Here is a 20,615-nt window from a genome sequence, read left to right on the forward strand (position 1 = left end):
TATGCTGTGAGACATAACCAATAGCAACCAAACACTGTGATAAGGTCATAAAACTGAACATCGTATAAAAAATACAAGTTATCACTAGGTCCAAATCCAGATATGACAGGTCATACCACATCTACCATGTATGATTAGGAGAGTGTGATAACGCTGACCTACCATGTATGATGGGGAGGGTGTGATAGCACAGACCTGCCATGAAAGATGAGGAGGATGTGATAGGACAGACCTGCCATGTATGATGAGGAGGGTGTGATAACGCAGACCTTATCATGTATGATGAGGAGGGTGTGATAGCGCAGACTTACCATGTACGATGAGGAGGGTGTGATAGCGCAGACTTACCATGTACGATGAGGAAGGTGTGATAGCCACCTTGCCCTGTATCCACTGGTTACCCTGTGTACCCTGACGGCTCCAGATGGGAGAACCAAGACTGGAAATACTGTTGGTTTGGTAAACATTGAGCATATTCACATGTGTACCATACATGTGATACCAAAAACTGAGACATCTTGGTCTGTTGTCAGTTATCACAGGGGACATCACTCTGGCAGTGTCGTTAGGGCGACGAGGATTGGACGCCTCAATGAAGATATACCAGCCATTGCCTTGTAAATAATAAAAAAAATCAGTAATATAGCACATCAAAGTTTTCATTTAAATATAAAATGGCGAGAGAGAATTTCAGCCTTGTGTATAAAAATGCAATTCATTAGGAGGAGCTGTTCATATTGCAATCCTAATGCGACAAGCTAATTATGCTCTGCAAAGGAGAAGTTCACTAACTAGTTATTTACTGTGTATTATCAGGTCCTGGGCACAGTTAATGTTATGTAATTTATTATCTTATTTTTGTCAATATGAAATGTGAAATCATGGTTGAACAGGCCTTACTATTTCCTTGAGTGTGATCGTTGGTGGGGCCGGTAAGAGTGCTACCAGTAGGTCCTTGTGCTCGAGTCCAGTCAAATTGGTCTGTCTGAATGTCCTGTTTCCATAGACAGAGCCCTGTGTCAAAGTTACAATCATACTGTGTGGCCGCTGAAGAAAGAGAAAATGGCCTTAATGTTTGTGCAAGTGAAATCATAATGTCTTTGTTCCCTTCTTCATGAAGATGTACCAAAATGTGATCAAGGTGAAGAAAAATGTGAAACAAAAAGATATCAGCCTTTCTGGCAGGTATTAGATCTCGTAGATCTTCAATATATGGTATGGTGTCATAAAAGTATTTACATGGCGTCACAATATTATTTAAATGGCGTCACAAAAGTATTTAAATTGTGTCACAACAGTATTTACATGGCGTCACAATAGTATTTAAATGGCGTCACAATAGTATTTACATGGCGTCACTATAGCGTCACTATAGTATTTACATTGCGTCACTATAGCGTCACTGTAGTATTTACATAGCGTCACTATAGTACATGTATTTACATGCCGTCACTATAGTATTTACATGGCGTCACTGTAGTATTTACCTGGTGTCACTGTAGTATTTACCTGGTGTCGGAGAAGCAGAAGTAGAGGCTGGGGTTGACATTGTACTAACAGTTGTTTGTGTGGCCGGATTAGCATAGGAAGGCATTACTGTTTAGAGAAGGAAACAGATACGTAAATTTTCTGTTTAGGCATTACTGATTATAGAAGGTAAAAGCTAAATTAAATGTTCTGTTTACACAGACATAAATGGAATTATAGCGAGGCATTACTGTTTATAGAAGGTTAAAGATGAATAACATGTTTTGTTTACACAGGCATGAATGTAATTATAGGAAGGCATTACTGTTCATAGAAGGTAAAATATAAATTAAATGTTTTGTTTACTAAATTAAATGTTCTGTTTACACAGACATAAATGGAATTATAGCGAGGCATTACTGTTTATAGAAGGTTAAAGATGAATAACATGTTTTGTTTACACAGGCATGAATGTAATTATAGGAAGGCATTACTGTTCATAGAAGGTAAAATATAAATTAAATGTTTTGTTTACACAGGCATGAATGTAATTATAGGAAGGTATTACTGTTTATAGAAGGTAAACTATAATTTAAATGTTCTGTTTACACAGGCATGAATGTAATTATCGGAAGGCATTACTGTTCATAGAAGGTAAACTATAAATTAAATGTTTTGTTTACACAGGCATGAATGTAATTATAGGAAGGTATTACTGTTTATAGAAGGTAAACTATAATTTAAATGTTCTGTTTACACAGGCATGAATGTAATTATCGGAAGGCATTACTGTTTATAAAAGGTAAACTATAATTTAAATGTTCTGTTTACACAGGCATGAATGTAATTATAGGAAGGTATTACTGTTTATAGAAGGTACACTATAATTTAAATGTTTTGTTTACACGGGCATGAATGTAATTATAGGAAGGTATTACTGTTTATAGAAGGTAAACTATAATTTAAATGTTTTGTTTACACAGGCATGAATGTAATTATAGGAAGGCATTACTGTTTATAGAAGGTAAACTATAATTTAAATGTTCTGTTTACGCAGGCTTGAATGTAATTATAGGAAGGCATTATTGTTTATAGAGGGTAAGCTATAATTTAAATGTTCTGTTTACACAGACATGAATGTAATTATAGGAAGGTATTACTGTTTATAGAACGAAGGTAAAATATAAATTAAATGTTCTGTTTACACAGACAAGAATGTAATTATAGGAAGGTATTATGCATACTTATATGGAAGATGCAATACTTTACAATATATCACTTGTTGAATGCTTAATACTGAATAATGCGGTATAAAGATAGAATAACTCTCATTTCGTTAACATGTTAATGTTCGTTTGTTGGAACGTGACCAAGCTAATTAACTATCTATAACTGTGATATCCTTAAAAATAACCATAATAATACATATCCCAATTACTGTACAACTGATTTAGTAAAGATATATATCAACAGTTCACTTTCACTTGATTTAGAAAAATATCTGCTGCTTACATGTACAGGAGGAAGTTGTGAAACTAACATCATCGATAGCAATATCGCCTTGGTAATTTGAACCGCGTATTCCCTCAATTATCACCTGAAAAAAAACCATCTATGTATTACTAAGTAAATCTTAAATTACTGATATCGTTAGATTATTAACAATTAATATGATACACAAACCTTTTACGATAAACAAAACTTTGTTGCACGCTCTCATTTGTTAATGCGGCCTCGTTTTGGAAAATAATACATTTTTATGTCATGTTCTATGTAAAGCTTGACTTCGCTCTATTTTTAGAGGGGTATTTTCCTGGTCAAACTGGGCAACTGACCAACTATATTGTTCGCTGTATGCTTTGAAAATGATCTGAATATTATATTTATATACAAGATAAATTTCAATTTCGTAGTCTTTATATTTCATTCGGCGAAACCTACCTTTAACTAAAATAACTTAATAATATACAATAATAAAACTTATGTGTAACTGAAACAATTTTTATGATAAATATAACTTACTACAAGCTGACACAACTTATATGATAAAAAAGTATATGATAAATGTAACTTGTACGATAAGTAAACTTATATAGAAACAAATATAAAAAGAGAATATTAGCATTAAATCGAGAGTCCAATTGACCTTGAATCGCTCACCTGTTTCAGTCTAAGAACACAAGCTACCAAGACTTTTGATTTGAACTCAATCCTTTAATTTCTATTTAAAATATTTGCTACAATTCTCCTACAATTCTCCTACAATTATCCCCTGGGGGACCAGACCCACCGTTTAATACAAATTTGTTTCTTCTTCACCTAAGGAATATCAGGACAAAATAAGAAGCAAATCTTATCATTCTTACGGAAGAAAGATGTTTCAGAATTAGCTATATTATTTCCATTTATTTTGCCCCGTTTTTCAGACCCCTGAGGGACCAGATCCACCATTTATTCAAAATTGGTTCCACTTCATCAAACTAAATTAAATTCAAGCCAAGTCCTTACAAAATTGGTTCCCTGTCATCCAGGATAGTTTTAGACTAAATGTCAGAATCCATATAACTATTCATGACTAGTAGAGTTTTTGTGCAAAAATTAACGGACGACGGACGCTCCACCATGACATAGGCTCACCTGTCCTTCGGACCAGATTACCTGACAACCAACTACATTAATGTAGATATACTTACAGTGTACTGTGATGTACTAGAAAGACTGACTTGGCCAGATTCCCACATGTTCTTCTGGTTACCACTGAGTGTCCAGATTGTATTATTGCCGGACGCTGTAGCCAGGTACACGTTGAGAGAGCCAATACCACTGCCAGTCAGGTAGTACCAGAAATGGAAACAACGACTACCTCCTGGGCTAAAGCTCTGGCTCTGAATCCTAGCAACATCTCCAGGAACACGGGGTGAACTAGCCTCAATAAAGGCATAGTGCCCTAATAATATATATATTACATTAGTCAAAATAGGTTTATCATACGGGGAACAAAAATAATTAGCTTCAATAAAGGCATGGTGTCCTGTTGCTACATACATCACAAAATTAATAACTGATTTTCCTAGCAACATCTAAATGGTCTCAAGGGCAACTAGACAATGGACGAACGACGGACGCTAGTTACACATTGAGAGAACCAATACCACTACCACTCAGATTTTACCAGAAATGGAAACAACGATAGCTCCTTTGCAACATCTCCGGGTACACGTGGATAAGCCTCAATAAAGGCATAGTGTCCTGATACATAATACATCATATCAATCATAATAAATTATCCTAGTAAAATCTCCGGGGTTCGAGTGGAGCTATCTGTGTTTTAATGCTTAAATGCTAACCTTGAGCTGTGTTTTCAGTGTGATCATTGATGGGGCCAGTAAACTGGCTATTTGTAGAACCTTTTCCAATTAGCCAATCAAAATCATCATTTTTCATGTTAGTCCATGTACAGAAGCCTTTTTCAAATCCACAATTCCCTGTAAGCAATTAAATGATGATTATTGTAATAAAACCTTTTAAAGTACATATATTTTATTAAAACCCTAAACAGATACTACAACCTAATCCTTGTTAATATCTAAATACAAACATTATACCTTTAATATATAGATACATACATTGTACACTTAGTATATAAAAACAAACGTTGTACACTTATTGCATTGATACAGACATTGTACACTTATTATATAAATACATACATTGTACGCTTATTATAAAGATACCGACATTGTACACTTCTTGTATAAAAACAACAAACATAGTACACTTATTATATAAATACTATTGTAAACCTTATGATACATAAACATACATTGTACCTACATCATATAAATACATACGTTGTACATACATTATATAGATCTATATCATAAAAATACATGCATTGTACCTATACTATATAAATACAGAAATTGTACCTGTATTATATAGATACAGACATTTGACCTATATTATATAGATACAGATATTGTACCTATATTATATAGATACAGACATTGTACATATATATTATATAGATACATACATTGTACCTATATTATATAGATACAGAAATTGTACCTATATTATATAGATACAGACATTTGACCTATATTATATAGATACAGACATTTGACCTATATTATATAGATACAGACATTTGACCTATATTATATAGATACAGACATTGTATCTATATTATACAGATACAGACATTTGACCTGTATTATATAGATACAGACATTGTATCTATATTATATAGATACAGACATTGTACCTATATTATATAGATACAGACATTGTATCTATATTATATATACACAGACATTGTACCTATATTATATAGATACAGACTATGTACCTTTATTATTTGAAACAGACATTGTACCTTTATTATATATACACAGACATTGTACCTATATTATATAGATACAGACTATGTACCTATATTATTTGAAACAGACATTGTACCTATATTATATAGATACAGAATATGTACCTTTATTATTTGAAACAGACATTGTACATATATTATTTAGATACAGACTTTGTACCTATATTGCTTGAAACAGACATTGTATGTATATTATTTGAAACAGACATTGTACCTACATTTAACAGATACAGACTTTGTAATCTTATAATATGTAGACAGCAATTTAATCCTTTTTTGATAAAGATATAGATAGTGTACATACCTGCCAGAGGACAGAGGCCAGGCTTTATACTCAGATCGTCTATAGCAATGTCTCCTGCAAAGTTACCTACGATCCCCTCAAACCAAATGGAGTAGTTACTGGGCACTGACGGAATGGACGCCTCAGCTAGGAACCATTGGTTCCCTTGGTTACCAGTCTTGGTGAAAATTCGCTTCACATAGGTGCTTGTTTTTACATAGACATTTAGTGAACCAATTCCTCTACCATACATATGAGCATACACATTTAGACAGGATCCCGACGTCTGTGGGTAGGATGGACTTACAAGGATGGCTTTATCTCCCCTTGATTGTGGCTGACTGGACTCAATATACATGTAGTGACCTATTCAAAGTAGTGAAGAAAATCAGTTTAACCTTCATCCAGAAAACTGAAGCTGAAATTTCTGAACCTTAGTCAAAATTGATGTGTAATGGGATACACGAAATCATTATTGAATAAAAACATCTCTCTCATTATTTTGTAAATACTTACAATAGGTAGAATTATCAAGCTATCTTACCTCTTGACGTGCCATATGTATGGTCATTTGTTGGCCCGGTATAAACACTTGTTGTATGGCCAGAAAATCGTGTCCAGTCAAAATTGTCTGTCTTGCTCTGCTGGAAGCCGCATATGTTGGCATTCTCAAAGTTACAGGAAGTGACTGAAAAAAAATAAATAGTTACAGTGTATTGACAAAGACGGGATAAAAAAAGAAAAATGTCTTCGCAAGAAGGAAAACTTACTTGATGAACCTGAGCATGGTTGGTAGGAATAGCTAATATCATCTACAGCAACGTCTCCCCGATAGCTCACTCCTCTCACACCCTCAAACAGCACTTGGAAGGATTGGGAACTGGCCAAATTAACTGAAGCGGAGTTCCATTTGTTACCCAGTGTACCAGTGTGAGTCCAAATGACTGACCTTGAACCATTCACAGACATGTACACATTGAGAGTGTTAATATGAGTTCCATACATATGGTACCAGAATCGCAGACATGCTCCACTTGTGGCCCCAATACTTGGTGATACGAGTCGAGCCGTGTCGTTAGGTCTTCGCGGTGACGATGCCTCAATAAATATATAATGTCCTTGAGCTGAAACAAAAGCATGACAATTAATGATATCTAATTAACTTCTTATAAAAAATTACAAATTCATGAAAAACATGTTCGCTACTTAAAATAAATCTGGTGTACTAAAAGACAAATCTTGAATACATAGTCGAGTAATACATGTTCCGAGTGCATACTCTCAACAATACGTACATGTTCCCAGAGTGTGGTCATTAGCCGGTCCGGTGCCGCTTGTAGCCGATGGTCCACTAGCTAGAGTCCAGTCAAAGTTATCATCGTGGGCCTGCGTCCATTTACAGAGCTGCTTCTCAAAGTTACAGTCATAGGGCGAAACAGCAACTAAAAAATCAACGTTGTAAAAGCAATCAATGTTGTTAAATTGGTATTGTGAACCAGTGGTAAAAGCAATCAGAGTTGTTATTGATATCGTACAACCGTGACTTAACAATCAAAGTTACTATATTGGTATTGTAAAACCATGACTAAAGCAATTAAAGTTACTAAAACTTATATTTCGTTTGTTTCACAGAAACATTTACACTTAATGAATACAGATTAATCCTCCAGGTATAAATAGTGACACTTACATGGCGTCGTCATTGAGGTAGGCATGGCTGTGGTTGGTGGTGTCAACTGTGACGGAGCGGCAGCCGCGGCCGGAAATACTGAAATAGTACATATACAATTATTGAATGATAATATAACTACAACCTAATTATTCGCAGCCTCGGCCGGAAATACTGAAATACTGAAATACCGTTATTGGATGATAATAAAACATAATAAATAAAAAATAATAAAAGTCTAATTATATATCACTGAAATAGCAAAAAGGTTAGAACAGGAAACAAGATGATAAAATAAACTAACCTGTACATGGTCCATCTGTCAGACTTATATCATCAACGCCGATGTCACCATGAATGCCAGTGCCACGTTGTCCTTCCAAAACCAACTGGAATCACAACGCATTAAAATCCATTCAAACTTGCATATAATGAAATAACTATGGATTTGAAAAGATAAATGTAATCATTGTATGAACTTTGGAGAAAAGACAGAAGGACGCCAAAGTAAAAACTTACATAGAATGGTGCACTGCTGTAGTACATGGATCGCGCAGATTTCCACTGATTCCCCTGGTCACCGTACAACGACCAAATCTTGACCCATTGGGTGCTGTTGGAAGCATTCTGAGGCCGTATATAGGCTTGGAGATAGCCAACCTCTGATCCATACATATGGTACCAGAAGTTTAGACACCTGGCCGAGGTAGCTTGGAACAACTGACTTTTAATGACAGCGCGATCTCCCTGTTTTCTTGGAGCAGATGACTCGATGAAAATATATTGTCCTGGGGAAATATCAATTGATTAACATGTGTTATGATAAAGAAATTAATCAGCTATTGTTTTCGAATCAATAAATTAAAAGTTTGTAGATTATGCTCCGATATTTTGGATAACCACAGTTAAACCATTTAAATTGAAGACTCCCAAATTAATCCTTCACTCAGATAGCCTAACGTATTATCATTCGTATGGTCATTCAATCATTTTAACAAGATTTTACTACATAGTAATTAACTTTGGAAGTCGTATAACTTCCTACCAGTAGATGTGCCCTTGGTGTGGTCATTACTCGGTCCAGTAATGGTACTTGAGGTACGTCCTCTATTCAGTAGCCAATCAAACTGGTCTGTTCCATCATGTACATTAGTCCAGGTACACAAGCCTTTTTCAAAGTCACAATTTCCTACAAATATCAGATATATTAGAAACACCCCACGTCTTCTTTAATCTTTACTAAGTTTAGCGCACTCAAAGTTTAGCGTAAATGTGAAAAACTGTAAATTATGATTTACTGGCGTGGATGTAAATAAGTACAACTTAACGTTTCAATACGCTTTTACAAAATGTAGCGCTGTACAGGAATAAGTTCTTTAAAAACTATGCGAAAATATATATAATATAAAATCATCGCTAAAATATTTGTAAAAGAAAAGAAAAACCCAGATTGGCCCTCTCGGCATCTTCAAATTTTCAAAAGTCTAATTTTACTTCCATCATTATATGTCCATACCAATAACACAACTTATAATCCAGCATTTCCCAACATGCAACGAAACCTTAACCTGGTGCTGTACCTGTATTCAGCTAATTGTTACATGTATTTGTTAATTGATAATTACTGAAATATCCACAATTTGTTAATTGTTAATTGATAACTTCTGACATATCCGCTAATTGTTAACTGTAATTGCTAATTGATAACTGCTAAATAATCAGCTAAATGTTTAATCACCTGTAATTGTTAATTGATAACATTTAAACTACTGATATGTCTCCTTATTGTTACCTGGATCAGGACATGCTCCAGGGGTAGAGTTGATGTCATCTATGGCGATATCGCTAGTGTAACCTCTTCCGACAACACCTTCAAACACCACCTGTAAACAAAGTTTCCCATATATTGGTATTTTTAGTTACTACAAGGATGTATAACATGTGACAGATACACTGGATTTACGTTTTAGTGTTTTAGCCATGGCATTGTGGAGTGTAAAAGCTGTATCAACTCATATGAACATCTGATCTCTATTTCGTGTACCTGATAAGCCTGGCTGTTTTTGATGGTCACTTGGCCTAACATCCATTTGTTTCCCTGGTTTGATGATCGACTCCAGATTGGAGCAGTAGGTAAGCTACTTCCTATGCGTGTATACACATTCAGCGTTCCCATCTGTCGCCCGAACATGTGGTAGTAGAATTGTAGACACATTGGTGTTGTCGTGGTAACGGATGAACTCAAAAGTCTTGCCTTATTTCCAGGAACGGCTGGTCGACTTGACTCGATGTAAACATAATGACCTACAATCATTACATATACAGTGACTTGTTGTGTAACCATTGAGATACTGACTGTTATTGAACATAATCACTAATTAACCATTGAACTGCACCCATATGTCATTTATAAGAGTATGAATGTCAAGTCGGTATGGGTATAGCGATATAACGAACTGTAGAACACCAATTGCAACTACTTTGGCATGTTTGCATAGATAAAGTACAAATGCTGAGGTCCTACGAACCTGAGGCCGTGCCAGTGGTATGATCGGTTGACGGTCCGGTGCCTGACGAGGAAGTTCTACCGGCCTTTGCTATCCAGTCAATGTTGTCACTTTTGTCCTGTGTCCAGCCACAAAGACCGGAAGACTCAAAGTTACACTGCAATCCAGCTAACAAAACACAGAAAAGAAAAGTAGTCAAAGTTACAATGTAATTCAGCTAACGTAACACAGGGAAAAAATGGCCAAAGTTACAATGCATTCCATGTAGCAAAACACAGGACACAAAAGTAGTCAAAGTTACAATGTATTCCAGGTAGCAAAACACAGGACACAAAAGTAGTCAAAGATACAATGTATTCCAGGTAGCAAAACACAGGACACAAAAGTAGTCAAAGTTACAATGTATTCCAGCTTAGATAACACAGTAAACAAAATAGTCAGAGTAATTCTGCAATCTAGCTAGCAAAACATAAATAACAAGAGTACTTCAGTTACTATGCAATCCAGCAAACATAACACAGTAAAAGTTAAACTGCATTCTAGCGATCCTTGACTAGGGAAGTCAGGGAGAATATCGTACTGAATAACCTTGGCTAGTGAAGTCAGGGAGAATATCGTACTTAATACTATTGGCTAGCGAAGTCTTTGAGAATATCGCACTCAATATCCTTGGCTAGGAAAGTCAGGGAGAGTATCGTACTGAATACCATTGGCTAGCGAAGTCATTGAGAATATCGTACTGAATATCCTGGGCTAACGAAGTCAGGGAGAGTATCAAACTGAATATCCTGGGCTAACGAAGTCATGGATAGTATCATACTGAATACCCTTGGCTAGCAAAGTCAGGGAGAGTATCATCTGAATACCCTTGGCTAGCAAAGTCAGGGAGAGTATCGTACTGAATACCCTTAGCTAGCGAAGTCAGGGAGGGTATCGTACTGAATACCCTCGGCTAGAGAAATCAGGGAGAGTATCGTACTGAATACCCTTAGCTAGCGGAGTCAGGGAGACTATCGTACTGAATACTCTTGGCTAGTAAAGTCAGGGAGAGTATCGTATTTAATACCCTTTGCGAGTGATGTCAGGGAGAGTATCGTACTGAATACCCTTGGCTAGCGAAGTCAGGGAGACTATCGTACTGAATACCCTTGGCTAGTGAAGTCAGGGAGACTATCGTACTGAATACCCTTGGCTAGTGAAGTCAGGGAGAGTATCGTACTGAATACCCTTGGCTAACAAAGTCAGGGAGAATATCGTACTGAATACCTTTGGCTAGTGAAGTCAGGGAGAGTATCGTATTGAATACCCTTAGCTAGAGAAATCAGGGAGAGTATCGTACTGAATACCCTTGGCTAGAGAAATCAGGGAGAGTATCATACTGAATACCCTTGGCTAGTGAAGTCAGGGAGAGTATCGTACTGAATACCCTTGGCTAGTGAAGTCAGGGAGAGTATCGTACTGAATACCCTTGGCTAGTGAAGTCAGAGAGAGTATCGTACTGAATACCCTTGCCTATTGAAGTCAGGGAGAGTATCGTACTGAATACCCTTGGCTAGCGAAGTCATTGAGAACATCGTACTGAATACCCTTGGCTAGCGAAGTCATTGAGAACATCGTACTGAATACCCTTGGCTAGTGAAGTCAGGGAGAGTATCATACTGAATACCCTTGGCTAGTAAAGTCAGGGAGAGTATCGTACTGAATGCCCTTGGCTAGCGAAGTCATTGAGAACATCGTACTGAATACCCTTGGCTAGTGAAGTCAGGGAGAGTATATATCTTACTGAATACGTTTGGCTAGCGAGGTTGGTTTCAAAACGACTGAAACGAAATTAATACGTCCCAGGAATCAACACGAATGTACATGTCCCTTCATCTACGGAGAACGGATCAAAGCTATACAATCGTGTGTCAATCATTCAATCGGGCAATATGTTCTACATGATACACAAAACCATACCTGAAGCTGTACATGGTCCTGCTACAAGTTTGACATCATCCAGTCCGATATCACCGCGGTAACCTGAACCAGTGAGTCCTTCAAACACGATGTTGTACGACGATGCTTGGCTAGGAATGGGGTAGTGGGCCTGGATCCACGTGTTACCCTGGGTACCATATCTTGTCCATACGGGATTGCCATAGCTGCTTCCCTTCTGTAAAACAGACAGGTATTCAGTTTTCTATATCAGCATATAAGGTTTATTGTACTTTGTATGAGGTTACCATCATTTTTATACTGTTCAGGATCTGTGATATTTGTATACCGTATGACGTAAGCAGTAAAATGTCTATATATTGTATGATATAATATGATAGCTGCAAAACAGTATAGCATATAAATATATATATAAAGGAAATGTGAATATGATGCCATCATGATAAGAATTATTGTCATACACGGAACCTATTCTTGTGGGTTTAATTTCGCAGTACATCTATTCCTCTCAACGTAACATTCTTATTTCAATATAGTTTGTTTTGAGTAAATTTGGAGTATGATCACTTGACAGCGCTGTCACTTTTAAGTGAGTACATGGTAATCAAAGCACTGACGATTGTACGATAATGTACACTGTTGTAGCAATTATTTCGCTAATTATCTAAATTCGTGTATTTCAGTACAACCGCTTATATTGTGATATAAACCAATCATATGCAGTATTTATCTGAAATGTAACTGGATATAAATACCTTGATATAGACATTCAGCCTGTTAATGTTGGGTCCATACATGTGGTACCAGAAACTAAGACACTGCTGGGCTCCACTAGGTACAGACGCTGACACCAGACGTGCCGTGTCGTTCATTTTACGTGGGTTAGATGACTCGATAAACACATACCAGCCCTGGCCTAAAACAAATCACACAAGACATATAGCACATCTAATTGGTGCATTAAGTCAAAGTCAATAATCATAGCTGTCTTTTAGATTCTTACATATTTTGAGAACAGTACAACCTTAACTATCACCTTTTTCTGACTGCTTACATACTATGTTACTAACCTGAGCCCAAAGTGTGATCATTGGTTGGACCAGTCTGAACAGAAGCGGTCGGGCCTTGAGCTCTCGTCCAGTCAAATACATCGTCTTTGGCTTGAGTCCAGGTACATAGGTTTGTTTCAAATGAACAATCATATTTAGATTGGCTCACTACAAGGTAAATAATATAGTAATTTTTCATCAGTTCACCGACAAAATGCTGTCATTGGTCATTTATAGTATGGTGCTGCAGTAAGACTTCCGACATTTTTATGATAATGTGATCATCCATGTACGAACATGCTTGGAATATATATAAGAAAATACCAGTAAATATGCCTTGTCTGGTTGTCCATTGCAGACTTACCGAAAGGTGTAGGAGTTGGAGTGGCCGATGGTGCTGGCGTGGTAGTGGCGTTTGCTGGATTGGCTGCGGCTGGTAAATCTTGAACGACAGAAATCGTGATATAATGGTCACTTCACAATAGCTAGGATTTATATCCATACTTTCGTTCAGTCATTTTACATAATTTGAAAAGTTAAGCAGATAAAATATTTAGATTTAGGTTTATATAGAACTTACATCCACAAGGTGTTGGTGTAAACAGGATATCGTCGATGGCAATATCGCCTTGGTAGCTGGAGCCTCTGATACCCTCAAACACAATCTGTAACAAAAACATATTAATATTATTCAAACGGAATCACCCAGCTATATATTAAACAAACATTTAATATACTTGTGTACTAATGTGTGTATTTGCCCGTCTGTGGGACCAATGGTATTTTGCCCTGGTGCCAGACATGATATACTTACTGTGCATTGACCAGTCTGTAGGACCAATGGTATTTTGCCCTGGTGCCAGACATGATATACTTACTGTGAATTGACCAGTCTGTGGGACCAATGGTGTTTTGCCCTGGTGCCAGACATGATATACTTACTGTCCATTGACCAGTCTGTGGGACCAATGGTATTTTGCCCTGGTGCCAGACATGATATACTTACTGTGCATTTACCAGTCTGTGGGACCAATGGTATTTTGCCCTGGTGCCAGACATGATATACTTACTGTCCATTGACCAGTCTGTGGGACCGATGGTATTTCGCCCTGGTGCCAGACATGATATACTTACTGTGCATGAGCCAGTCTGTGGGACCAATGGTATTTTGTCCTGGTGCCAGACATGATATAATTACTGTGTATGTGCCATTCTGTGGGACCAATGGTATTTTGCCTTGATACCAGACATGATATACTTACTGTGTGTGAACCAGGCTGTGGGACCAATGGTATTTTGCCCTGGTGTCAGACATGATATACTTACTGTGCATGAGCCAGTCTGTGGGACCAATGGTATTTTGCTCTGGTGCCAGACATGATATATTCACTGTGCATTTACCAGTCTGTGGGACCAATGGTATTTTGCCCTGGTGCCAGACATGATATACTTACTGTGTATGTGCCATTCTGTGGGACCAATGGTATTTTGCCCTGATGCCAGACATGATATACTAACTGTGTGTGAACCAGTCTGTTGGACTAATGGTATTTTGCCCTGGTGTCAGACATGATATACTTACTATGCATGAGCCAGTCTGTGGGACCAATGGTATTTTGCCTTGATACCAGACATGATATACTTACTGTGTATGTGCCATTCTGTGGGACCAATGGTATTTTGCCCTGGTGCCAGACATGATATACTTACTATGCATGAGCCAGTCTGTGGGACCAATGGTATTTTGCCTTGATACCAGACATGATATACTTACTGTGTATGTGCCATTCTGTGGGACCAATGGTATTTTGCCCTGGTGCCAGACATGATATACTTACTATGCATGAGCCAGTCTGTGGGACCAATGGTATTTTGCTCTGGTGCCAGACATGATATACTTACTGTGCATTTACCAGTCTGTGGGACCAATGGTATTTTGCTCTGGTGCCAGATATTATATACTTACTGTGGCCAAACATGATATACTTACTGTGTATGTGCCAGTTTGTGGGACCAATGGTATTTTGCCCTGGTGCCAGGCATTCTGTTGATTGCCATACAGAGTCCACAGTGTGCTGAGTGAGCCAGTAGAGGTGGAATTGGCATAGACATTGAGACTTCCTAAATCAAAATAAATCCAAAACATATAGGCATAATTGGTGAAAAAGCAAATATAGAATTAATGTTAGAATTTTTCAATACGTCTCTGTCAGACATGTTAAATTTACCTATTTTCACGGAAGTGTGCCGATATTCAGACCGCTACAACTTTTAATACTTTTGCAATCTTATGTTCTCTACATTGTTATTTTCTCTGATTTTCTTATTTGCTGATAGTTGCTTGGGGGTGCCCATATTTGTTTATCTGAAATCTGAATTTCGTTCAACACAGTCAGAAGTACTTAATTGTTACCACGGCCTATTGTGATTATTATATGACTCTGAACTACTGTTAACAAAATAACGTTTTGGCATTGATGTGCAACCTATTGAATTTAGTTTCATGTGCTTACCGACAGCGGTTCCGAACATATGGTACCAAAAACTCATACAGGTAGCTGAAGAGCTTGAAGACCTTGGAGTACTGACCAGCCATGCTTTGTCACCGGGAACTCTTGGAGCAGACGTCTCAATAAACATATAGTAACCTATAACATTATCAACAAACAATTTTATTTTTTAAATAAAATGATGTACCAATAATTTACAAATAATGGTATTAAAACCATTTGTTGCTACAGCGTAACTTGTCGAAAAAGGATGTCATCATGCAAGACCAGCATGTTCGGTAGGTATAGAGGGGTTTCCGAATTATACTGGTTTTAATCAACATAATTGAAGTCGCAATTCACAGAGATCCAGTTTAGACAAGGACCGCTTTTGCCAGGACATGCACTTGTATTATGAGCTTTGACGTTTATCACTCACCTGTGAAACTTCCAGTAGTATGGTCTGAACTTGGACCTGTAAACTGCGTTTGAGTACGACCTTTTTTTCTCAGCCAATCAAAATCATCGCCTTGGACGTTGGACCACAGACATGTATCCTTTTCAAAGTTACAGTTGCCGTTGCCAGAACATGCTCCAGCAGTGATTTTGACATCGTCAATAGCAATGTCACTCTGGTAGCCATTGCCGATCCTGCCCTCAAATACAGCCTGGAAAACAAAAATCAGTGCTCAAATACAGCCTTAAATCCATGTTCTAAATACGGCCTGAAGAATAATCAATATGCCCTCAAGTACATGAGCAATAAAAGTACACAATCAAATACATAATTTAGAAATAATAAAAATACATTACAAAAATATAAAATACGGTCAGGATAAGTTAATGTGTATTTGCTGAAATATGCAAATAATGTGTAGTGATTTTTTTCATCAATTAAACGCACTTATTAATATTCAAAAGACAGTATTTAATAAAAAGCGCATGCATATCAAATATCTGTATGATGAAATATTTCTCATTCAACGTCTTTTTGGTTTTAATTACATAGCTGCTTCAGAAATATACTTCTCATTGTCGAACTTTGAAAACTGATGCGCATGGTACGGTGAGGTCTACTTTCTACCGAATAATCATCAAATCAATTTAATACAAACCCATCAGTAAAATCATACCTAGTTAAAACGAGTGACACTGATTATTTATTTTGAAGGTCGATTTTATACCAACCATAACAATGTCACGTATTTTAACACAACGACCATGACAATTCTGGTTTTAACGTCAAGTAGTGATCACAACCTAGTATGACGTCACTCGATATTTGATGACATTGACAAATGATGAGGTAGCATTGAAGAAAACATATTTTGGTCAAAGTTCACTGTATCAGCCAATCAGAATGCGTTAAGATTTCATACCACGTGTGGTGTAACCAAATGGCTTTAATCAAATAGCTGCAATGTTAAATTACCAGTTACAGGTGGCAAAACTAAATATGTCACATAAACAGTATATTATTTAGCAATGATTGGCCTCTTGGTGAAAAAGTGAAGTGACATCATGATGAAATGTACCCTCCGCTGTTTTTTTTTTTTTTTTTTTTTTTCATCAAATTTGGAAAATGAAAATATTGAAAATATAGGTTTCGTAGATTGGTGATAAAACTTAAAATTATGTTAATTAGAACATGCGGTACGTACTTTGTACCCCGTAACAATTGAATGTACAAATTTAAAATTTCCATACATTTTAGTGAAATGAATGGAAAACTTTTCCTGGTAGTGACTACTAACCTCCCATGTGGATTGGGCTTTCACTGTCACTTCAGCCTCAATCCATTTGTTGCCCTGGTTACCAGACTTGGACCAGATCGGTGAACCACGACTCCCTGCCTGTTGTACATATACAGTAAGGTTTCCGATCTGTCTGCCATACATATGGTACCAGAACTGTAGACAACTACCCACAGTGGGGGCATTGTCTGTACTTAAAAGGCGAGCTTTTTGGCCTGGTTGCTGAGGTCGAGATGATTCAATGTATACATAGTGACCTAGAATCAACATTAGAAACATACTTGAATCTTTACTTAATTGTATAATTATTTGATTATCTAAGTTAATTTGATACTTCTAAGTTAAATATAATAATCACGTTGCAGTTATGTTGAATCAAGCAAATCTGTAAACTAAACTTAATATTAAAACTTTCTGAAATAAAAAAAACAAAGACGATTACTGAGATTTGACTTGCTGTATGTATAAAAAAAAAGACAAACATCGCTTTAAATTTGATTCCCGATTTGTGTCTATGGTAACCACTTTGATGATAAGGGACTGTAGTGACCAATGTTTACCTCTAGATGACCCATACGTGTGGTCAGCACTCGGTCCAGTGTTTGCAGATGATGTGTGTCCACTCTTCCATGACCAGTCGAAGTCGTCTGTTCTATCCTGGGTGTAACCACACAGTTTGCGATCCTCAAACGTACATGCACTGCTACTTCCAGCTGTCAGGAAATCAAAACAGGTTTATTTAGATCAAATAGTCTTCAGAGGTCTCTGAAAAATACACTTATGAACTTGGATGATATGTAAAAACTTAATGACAAATCTATGTACAAAAATGAACTGAATGTTTGTAATGTCCCAATCTACATCAGATAGTTACCTTGACATGAGCCGTCTGCTATACTGACATCATCGATAGCGATATCGCCACGGTAACTGATTCCACGGACACCTTCGAACACGACCTGGTAGGTTGAGTTAGCCTGGATGTTTACGGACGTGGTGTACCACTTGTTACTGAGGGTGCCAGTGTGGCTCCATACAGGGGTACCATATGTGGTACCGACCTTGGTGTACACATTCAAGGTCTTCACATCTGTACCATACATGTGGTACCAAAACCTCAGGCATTTGGGTCCTGTTGTGGATATTGATGCACTTGACAATCTCGCCTTGTCATTGTTCCTTCTTGGGTTTGACGTTTCAATGTACAAGTAAGATCCTGAGCCTACAGTAAAGAGCAATGTGACCTTAGACCTGTTAGTCTTACAATGTTTATCACGAAATGAACAGTTAAAAAATATACATTGAAAATTTTGACTAATCAATTCTAATAATATCAAAATATTTTTTCTTTCGCTGCACAATAAGTAATTTTGATTGCGATTAATTGAAGTTTAGACAACTTTACCCATACACTCTCAAGTCAGAGTAAAATTTCTGTGATCCAACATATTTTCGCATGCTTTTCAATTTCGCAAGGCAATCGGAAATCGCGAAATCAATTTTCAAATACAGGAAAAGAAGATGAATACCACATCATAACGGTTAAAAAGGCGTTCGTTATAAAAACGCACAAATTATTTAGTCCTTAACTGTACCTACCAGATGTGTGGTCACTACTTGGTCCAGTGCCGCCTGTACCAGTGTTTCCTTGTTTCCTTGTCCAGTCAAACTGGTCATCATGGTTTTGTGTCCAGGTACAGATACCATTATCAAAGTTACAGTCATACTGAGAGGGGGCTGCAATACAAAGTATCGTAGTATAGTTACAACGACATAATATTACTCAGAAATAGTTACAATGGCCCAGGGTTATACAGAAATAGTTACAATGACTTAGGATTATATTGAAATAGTTACAACGGCCTAGAATTATATTGAAATAGTTACAATGACCTAGGATTATATTGAAATAGTTGCAATGGCCTAGAATTATACTGAAATAGTTACAATGGCCTAGAACTATACTGAAATAATTACAACTATCTAGAATTTTACTGAAATAGTTACAATGGCCTAGAATTATATTGAAATAGTTAAAACTGCATGGGGATATATTGAAATGTATTCCAGTCATAGTAGGGAGTGTGGTACCGAGTGATTCAATGTTGCAATACACAGTTAAACACGGAGTTTTTTTTTCAATATTCAGATGTAATATTAATTGTTACCCTTCTCTGAGGTACACTCGTGTGACTATACCTGCTGTTGGAGCCGTTGTGGTAGAAACTGTAGATACAGGAGGTAAAGTATTTCCGGACATGGCATCCACAGGTGACACTACAACGATCACACATTTTCAAATACAGATCAAGCCAGAGAATTCAGGTCCTTACACTACCTGCACTGAAGGCAATACCATCCAATGCGCTATGTACATAGTAATATCATTATTTATTTTACATACAAAATAAATAATATTACCCATATTTAAAAAAAAGGGATTTCTATTACTTATAAGAGGGAAATGATACATAAGTCGCCTCACACAGGAGGGGATCCATTCAACTTGCAACTTTTATACTTTCATATTTAAATAAATTATCATAAAAGGAAATGAAAACATATCGTTCACATCATCATCATGAGGAAATGATATTAAACTAAAATGTTTACCTTGACATTTTCCTACGCTGAAAGCAATATCATCTATAGCCACATATCCTCCTCTGTAGGTCCCCTTCACTAGCTGTAGGACCACTCTGAAGGGCGTAGCACTAGACACCGGGAACTGACCTTGGTTCCATCCCGCGGATGGGTTGAAAGACAGGTGCCACATTATAGTGCTGGTATTACCCTACACAAAAGTCACAATATTGTAGAATACAAAGACAGGTGTCAAATTGAAGTGCTAATGTTACCCTTCATAAAAGTCACAATATTGTAGAATACAAAGACAGGTGTCAAATTGAATTGCTAATGTTACCCTACATAAAAGTCACAATATTGTAGAATACAAAGGCAGGTTTCATATTGTAGTGCTGATATAACCCTTCATAAAAGTCACAATATTGTAGAATACAAAGACAGGTGTCAAATTGAAGTGCTAATGTTACCCTACATAAAAGTTACAATACT

The 20,615-nt window shown here is 36.9% G+C and overlaps 1 protein-coding gene across 1 annotated transcript in view; it reads right to left on the reverse strand.

The window, feature by feature from the left end:
• LOC138329562 (MAM and LDL-receptor class A domain-containing protein 2-like) overlaps positions 1 to 20,615 on the reverse strand; it is a 112,874-nt gene that overhangs the window by 67,840 nt on the left and 24,419 nt on the right. The window contains exons 34-64 of the mRNA XM_069276637.1: positions 20,154 to 20,334; positions 19,740 to 19,817; positions 19,140 to 19,277; positions 18,415 to 18,762; positions 18,101 to 18,253; positions 17,541 to 17,797; positions 16,226 to 16,454; positions 15,811 to 15,945; positions 15,288 to 15,418; positions 13,878 to 13,962; positions 13,662 to 13,739; positions 13,319 to 13,465; positions 13,004 to 13,164; positions 12,270 to 12,465; positions 10,332 to 10,478; positions 9,848 to 10,107; positions 9,596 to 9,686; positions 8,849 to 8,992; positions 8,323 to 8,591; positions 8,108 to 8,192; positions 7,825 to 7,902; positions 7,430 to 7,576; positions 6,905 to 7,258; positions 6,679 to 6,822; positions 6,156 to 6,500; positions 4,815 to 4,952; positions 4,161 to 4,414; positions 2,980 to 3,064; positions 1,510 to 1,596; positions 901 to 1,047; positions 349 to 614 (exon numbers count right to left, since the gene is read on the reverse strand). Of these exons, the coding sequence (XP_069132738.1) occupies positions 349 to 614; positions 901 to 1,047; positions 1,510 to 1,596; positions 2,980 to 3,064; positions 4,161 to 4,414; positions 4,815 to 4,952; positions 6,156 to 6,500; positions 6,679 to 6,822; positions 6,905 to 7,258; positions 7,430 to 7,576; positions 7,825 to 7,902; positions 8,108 to 8,192; positions 8,323 to 8,591; positions 8,849 to 8,992; positions 9,596 to 9,686; positions 9,848 to 10,107; positions 10,332 to 10,478; positions 12,270 to 12,465; positions 13,004 to 13,164; positions 13,319 to 13,465; positions 13,662 to 13,739; positions 13,878 to 13,962; positions 15,288 to 15,418; positions 15,811 to 15,945; positions 16,226 to 16,454; positions 17,541 to 17,797; positions 18,101 to 18,253; positions 18,415 to 18,762; positions 19,140 to 19,277; positions 19,740 to 19,817; positions 20,154 to 20,334 (5,358 nt within the window). The remainder of the gene's footprint in view (positions 1 to 348; positions 615 to 900; positions 1,048 to 1,509; positions 1,597 to 2,979; positions 3,065 to 4,160; positions 4,415 to 4,814; positions 4,953 to 6,155; positions 6,501 to 6,678; positions 6,823 to 6,904; positions 7,259 to 7,429; positions 7,577 to 7,824; positions 7,903 to 8,107; positions 8,193 to 8,322; positions 8,592 to 8,848; positions 8,993 to 9,595; positions 9,687 to 9,847; positions 10,108 to 10,331; positions 10,479 to 12,269; positions 12,466 to 13,003; positions 13,165 to 13,318; positions 13,466 to 13,661; positions 13,740 to 13,877; positions 13,963 to 15,287; positions 15,419 to 15,810; positions 15,946 to 16,225; positions 16,455 to 17,540; positions 17,798 to 18,100; positions 18,254 to 18,414; positions 18,763 to 19,139; positions 19,278 to 19,739; positions 19,818 to 20,153; positions 20,335 to 20,615) is intronic.

Source organism: Argopecten irradians, chromosome 8 (genome assembly GCF_041381155.1).
Source record: "Argopecten irradians isolate NY chromosome 8, Ai_NY, whole genome shotgun sequence".
NCBI lineage: Eukaryota > Metazoa > Mollusca > Bivalvia > Pectinida > Pectinidae > Argopecten > Argopecten irradians.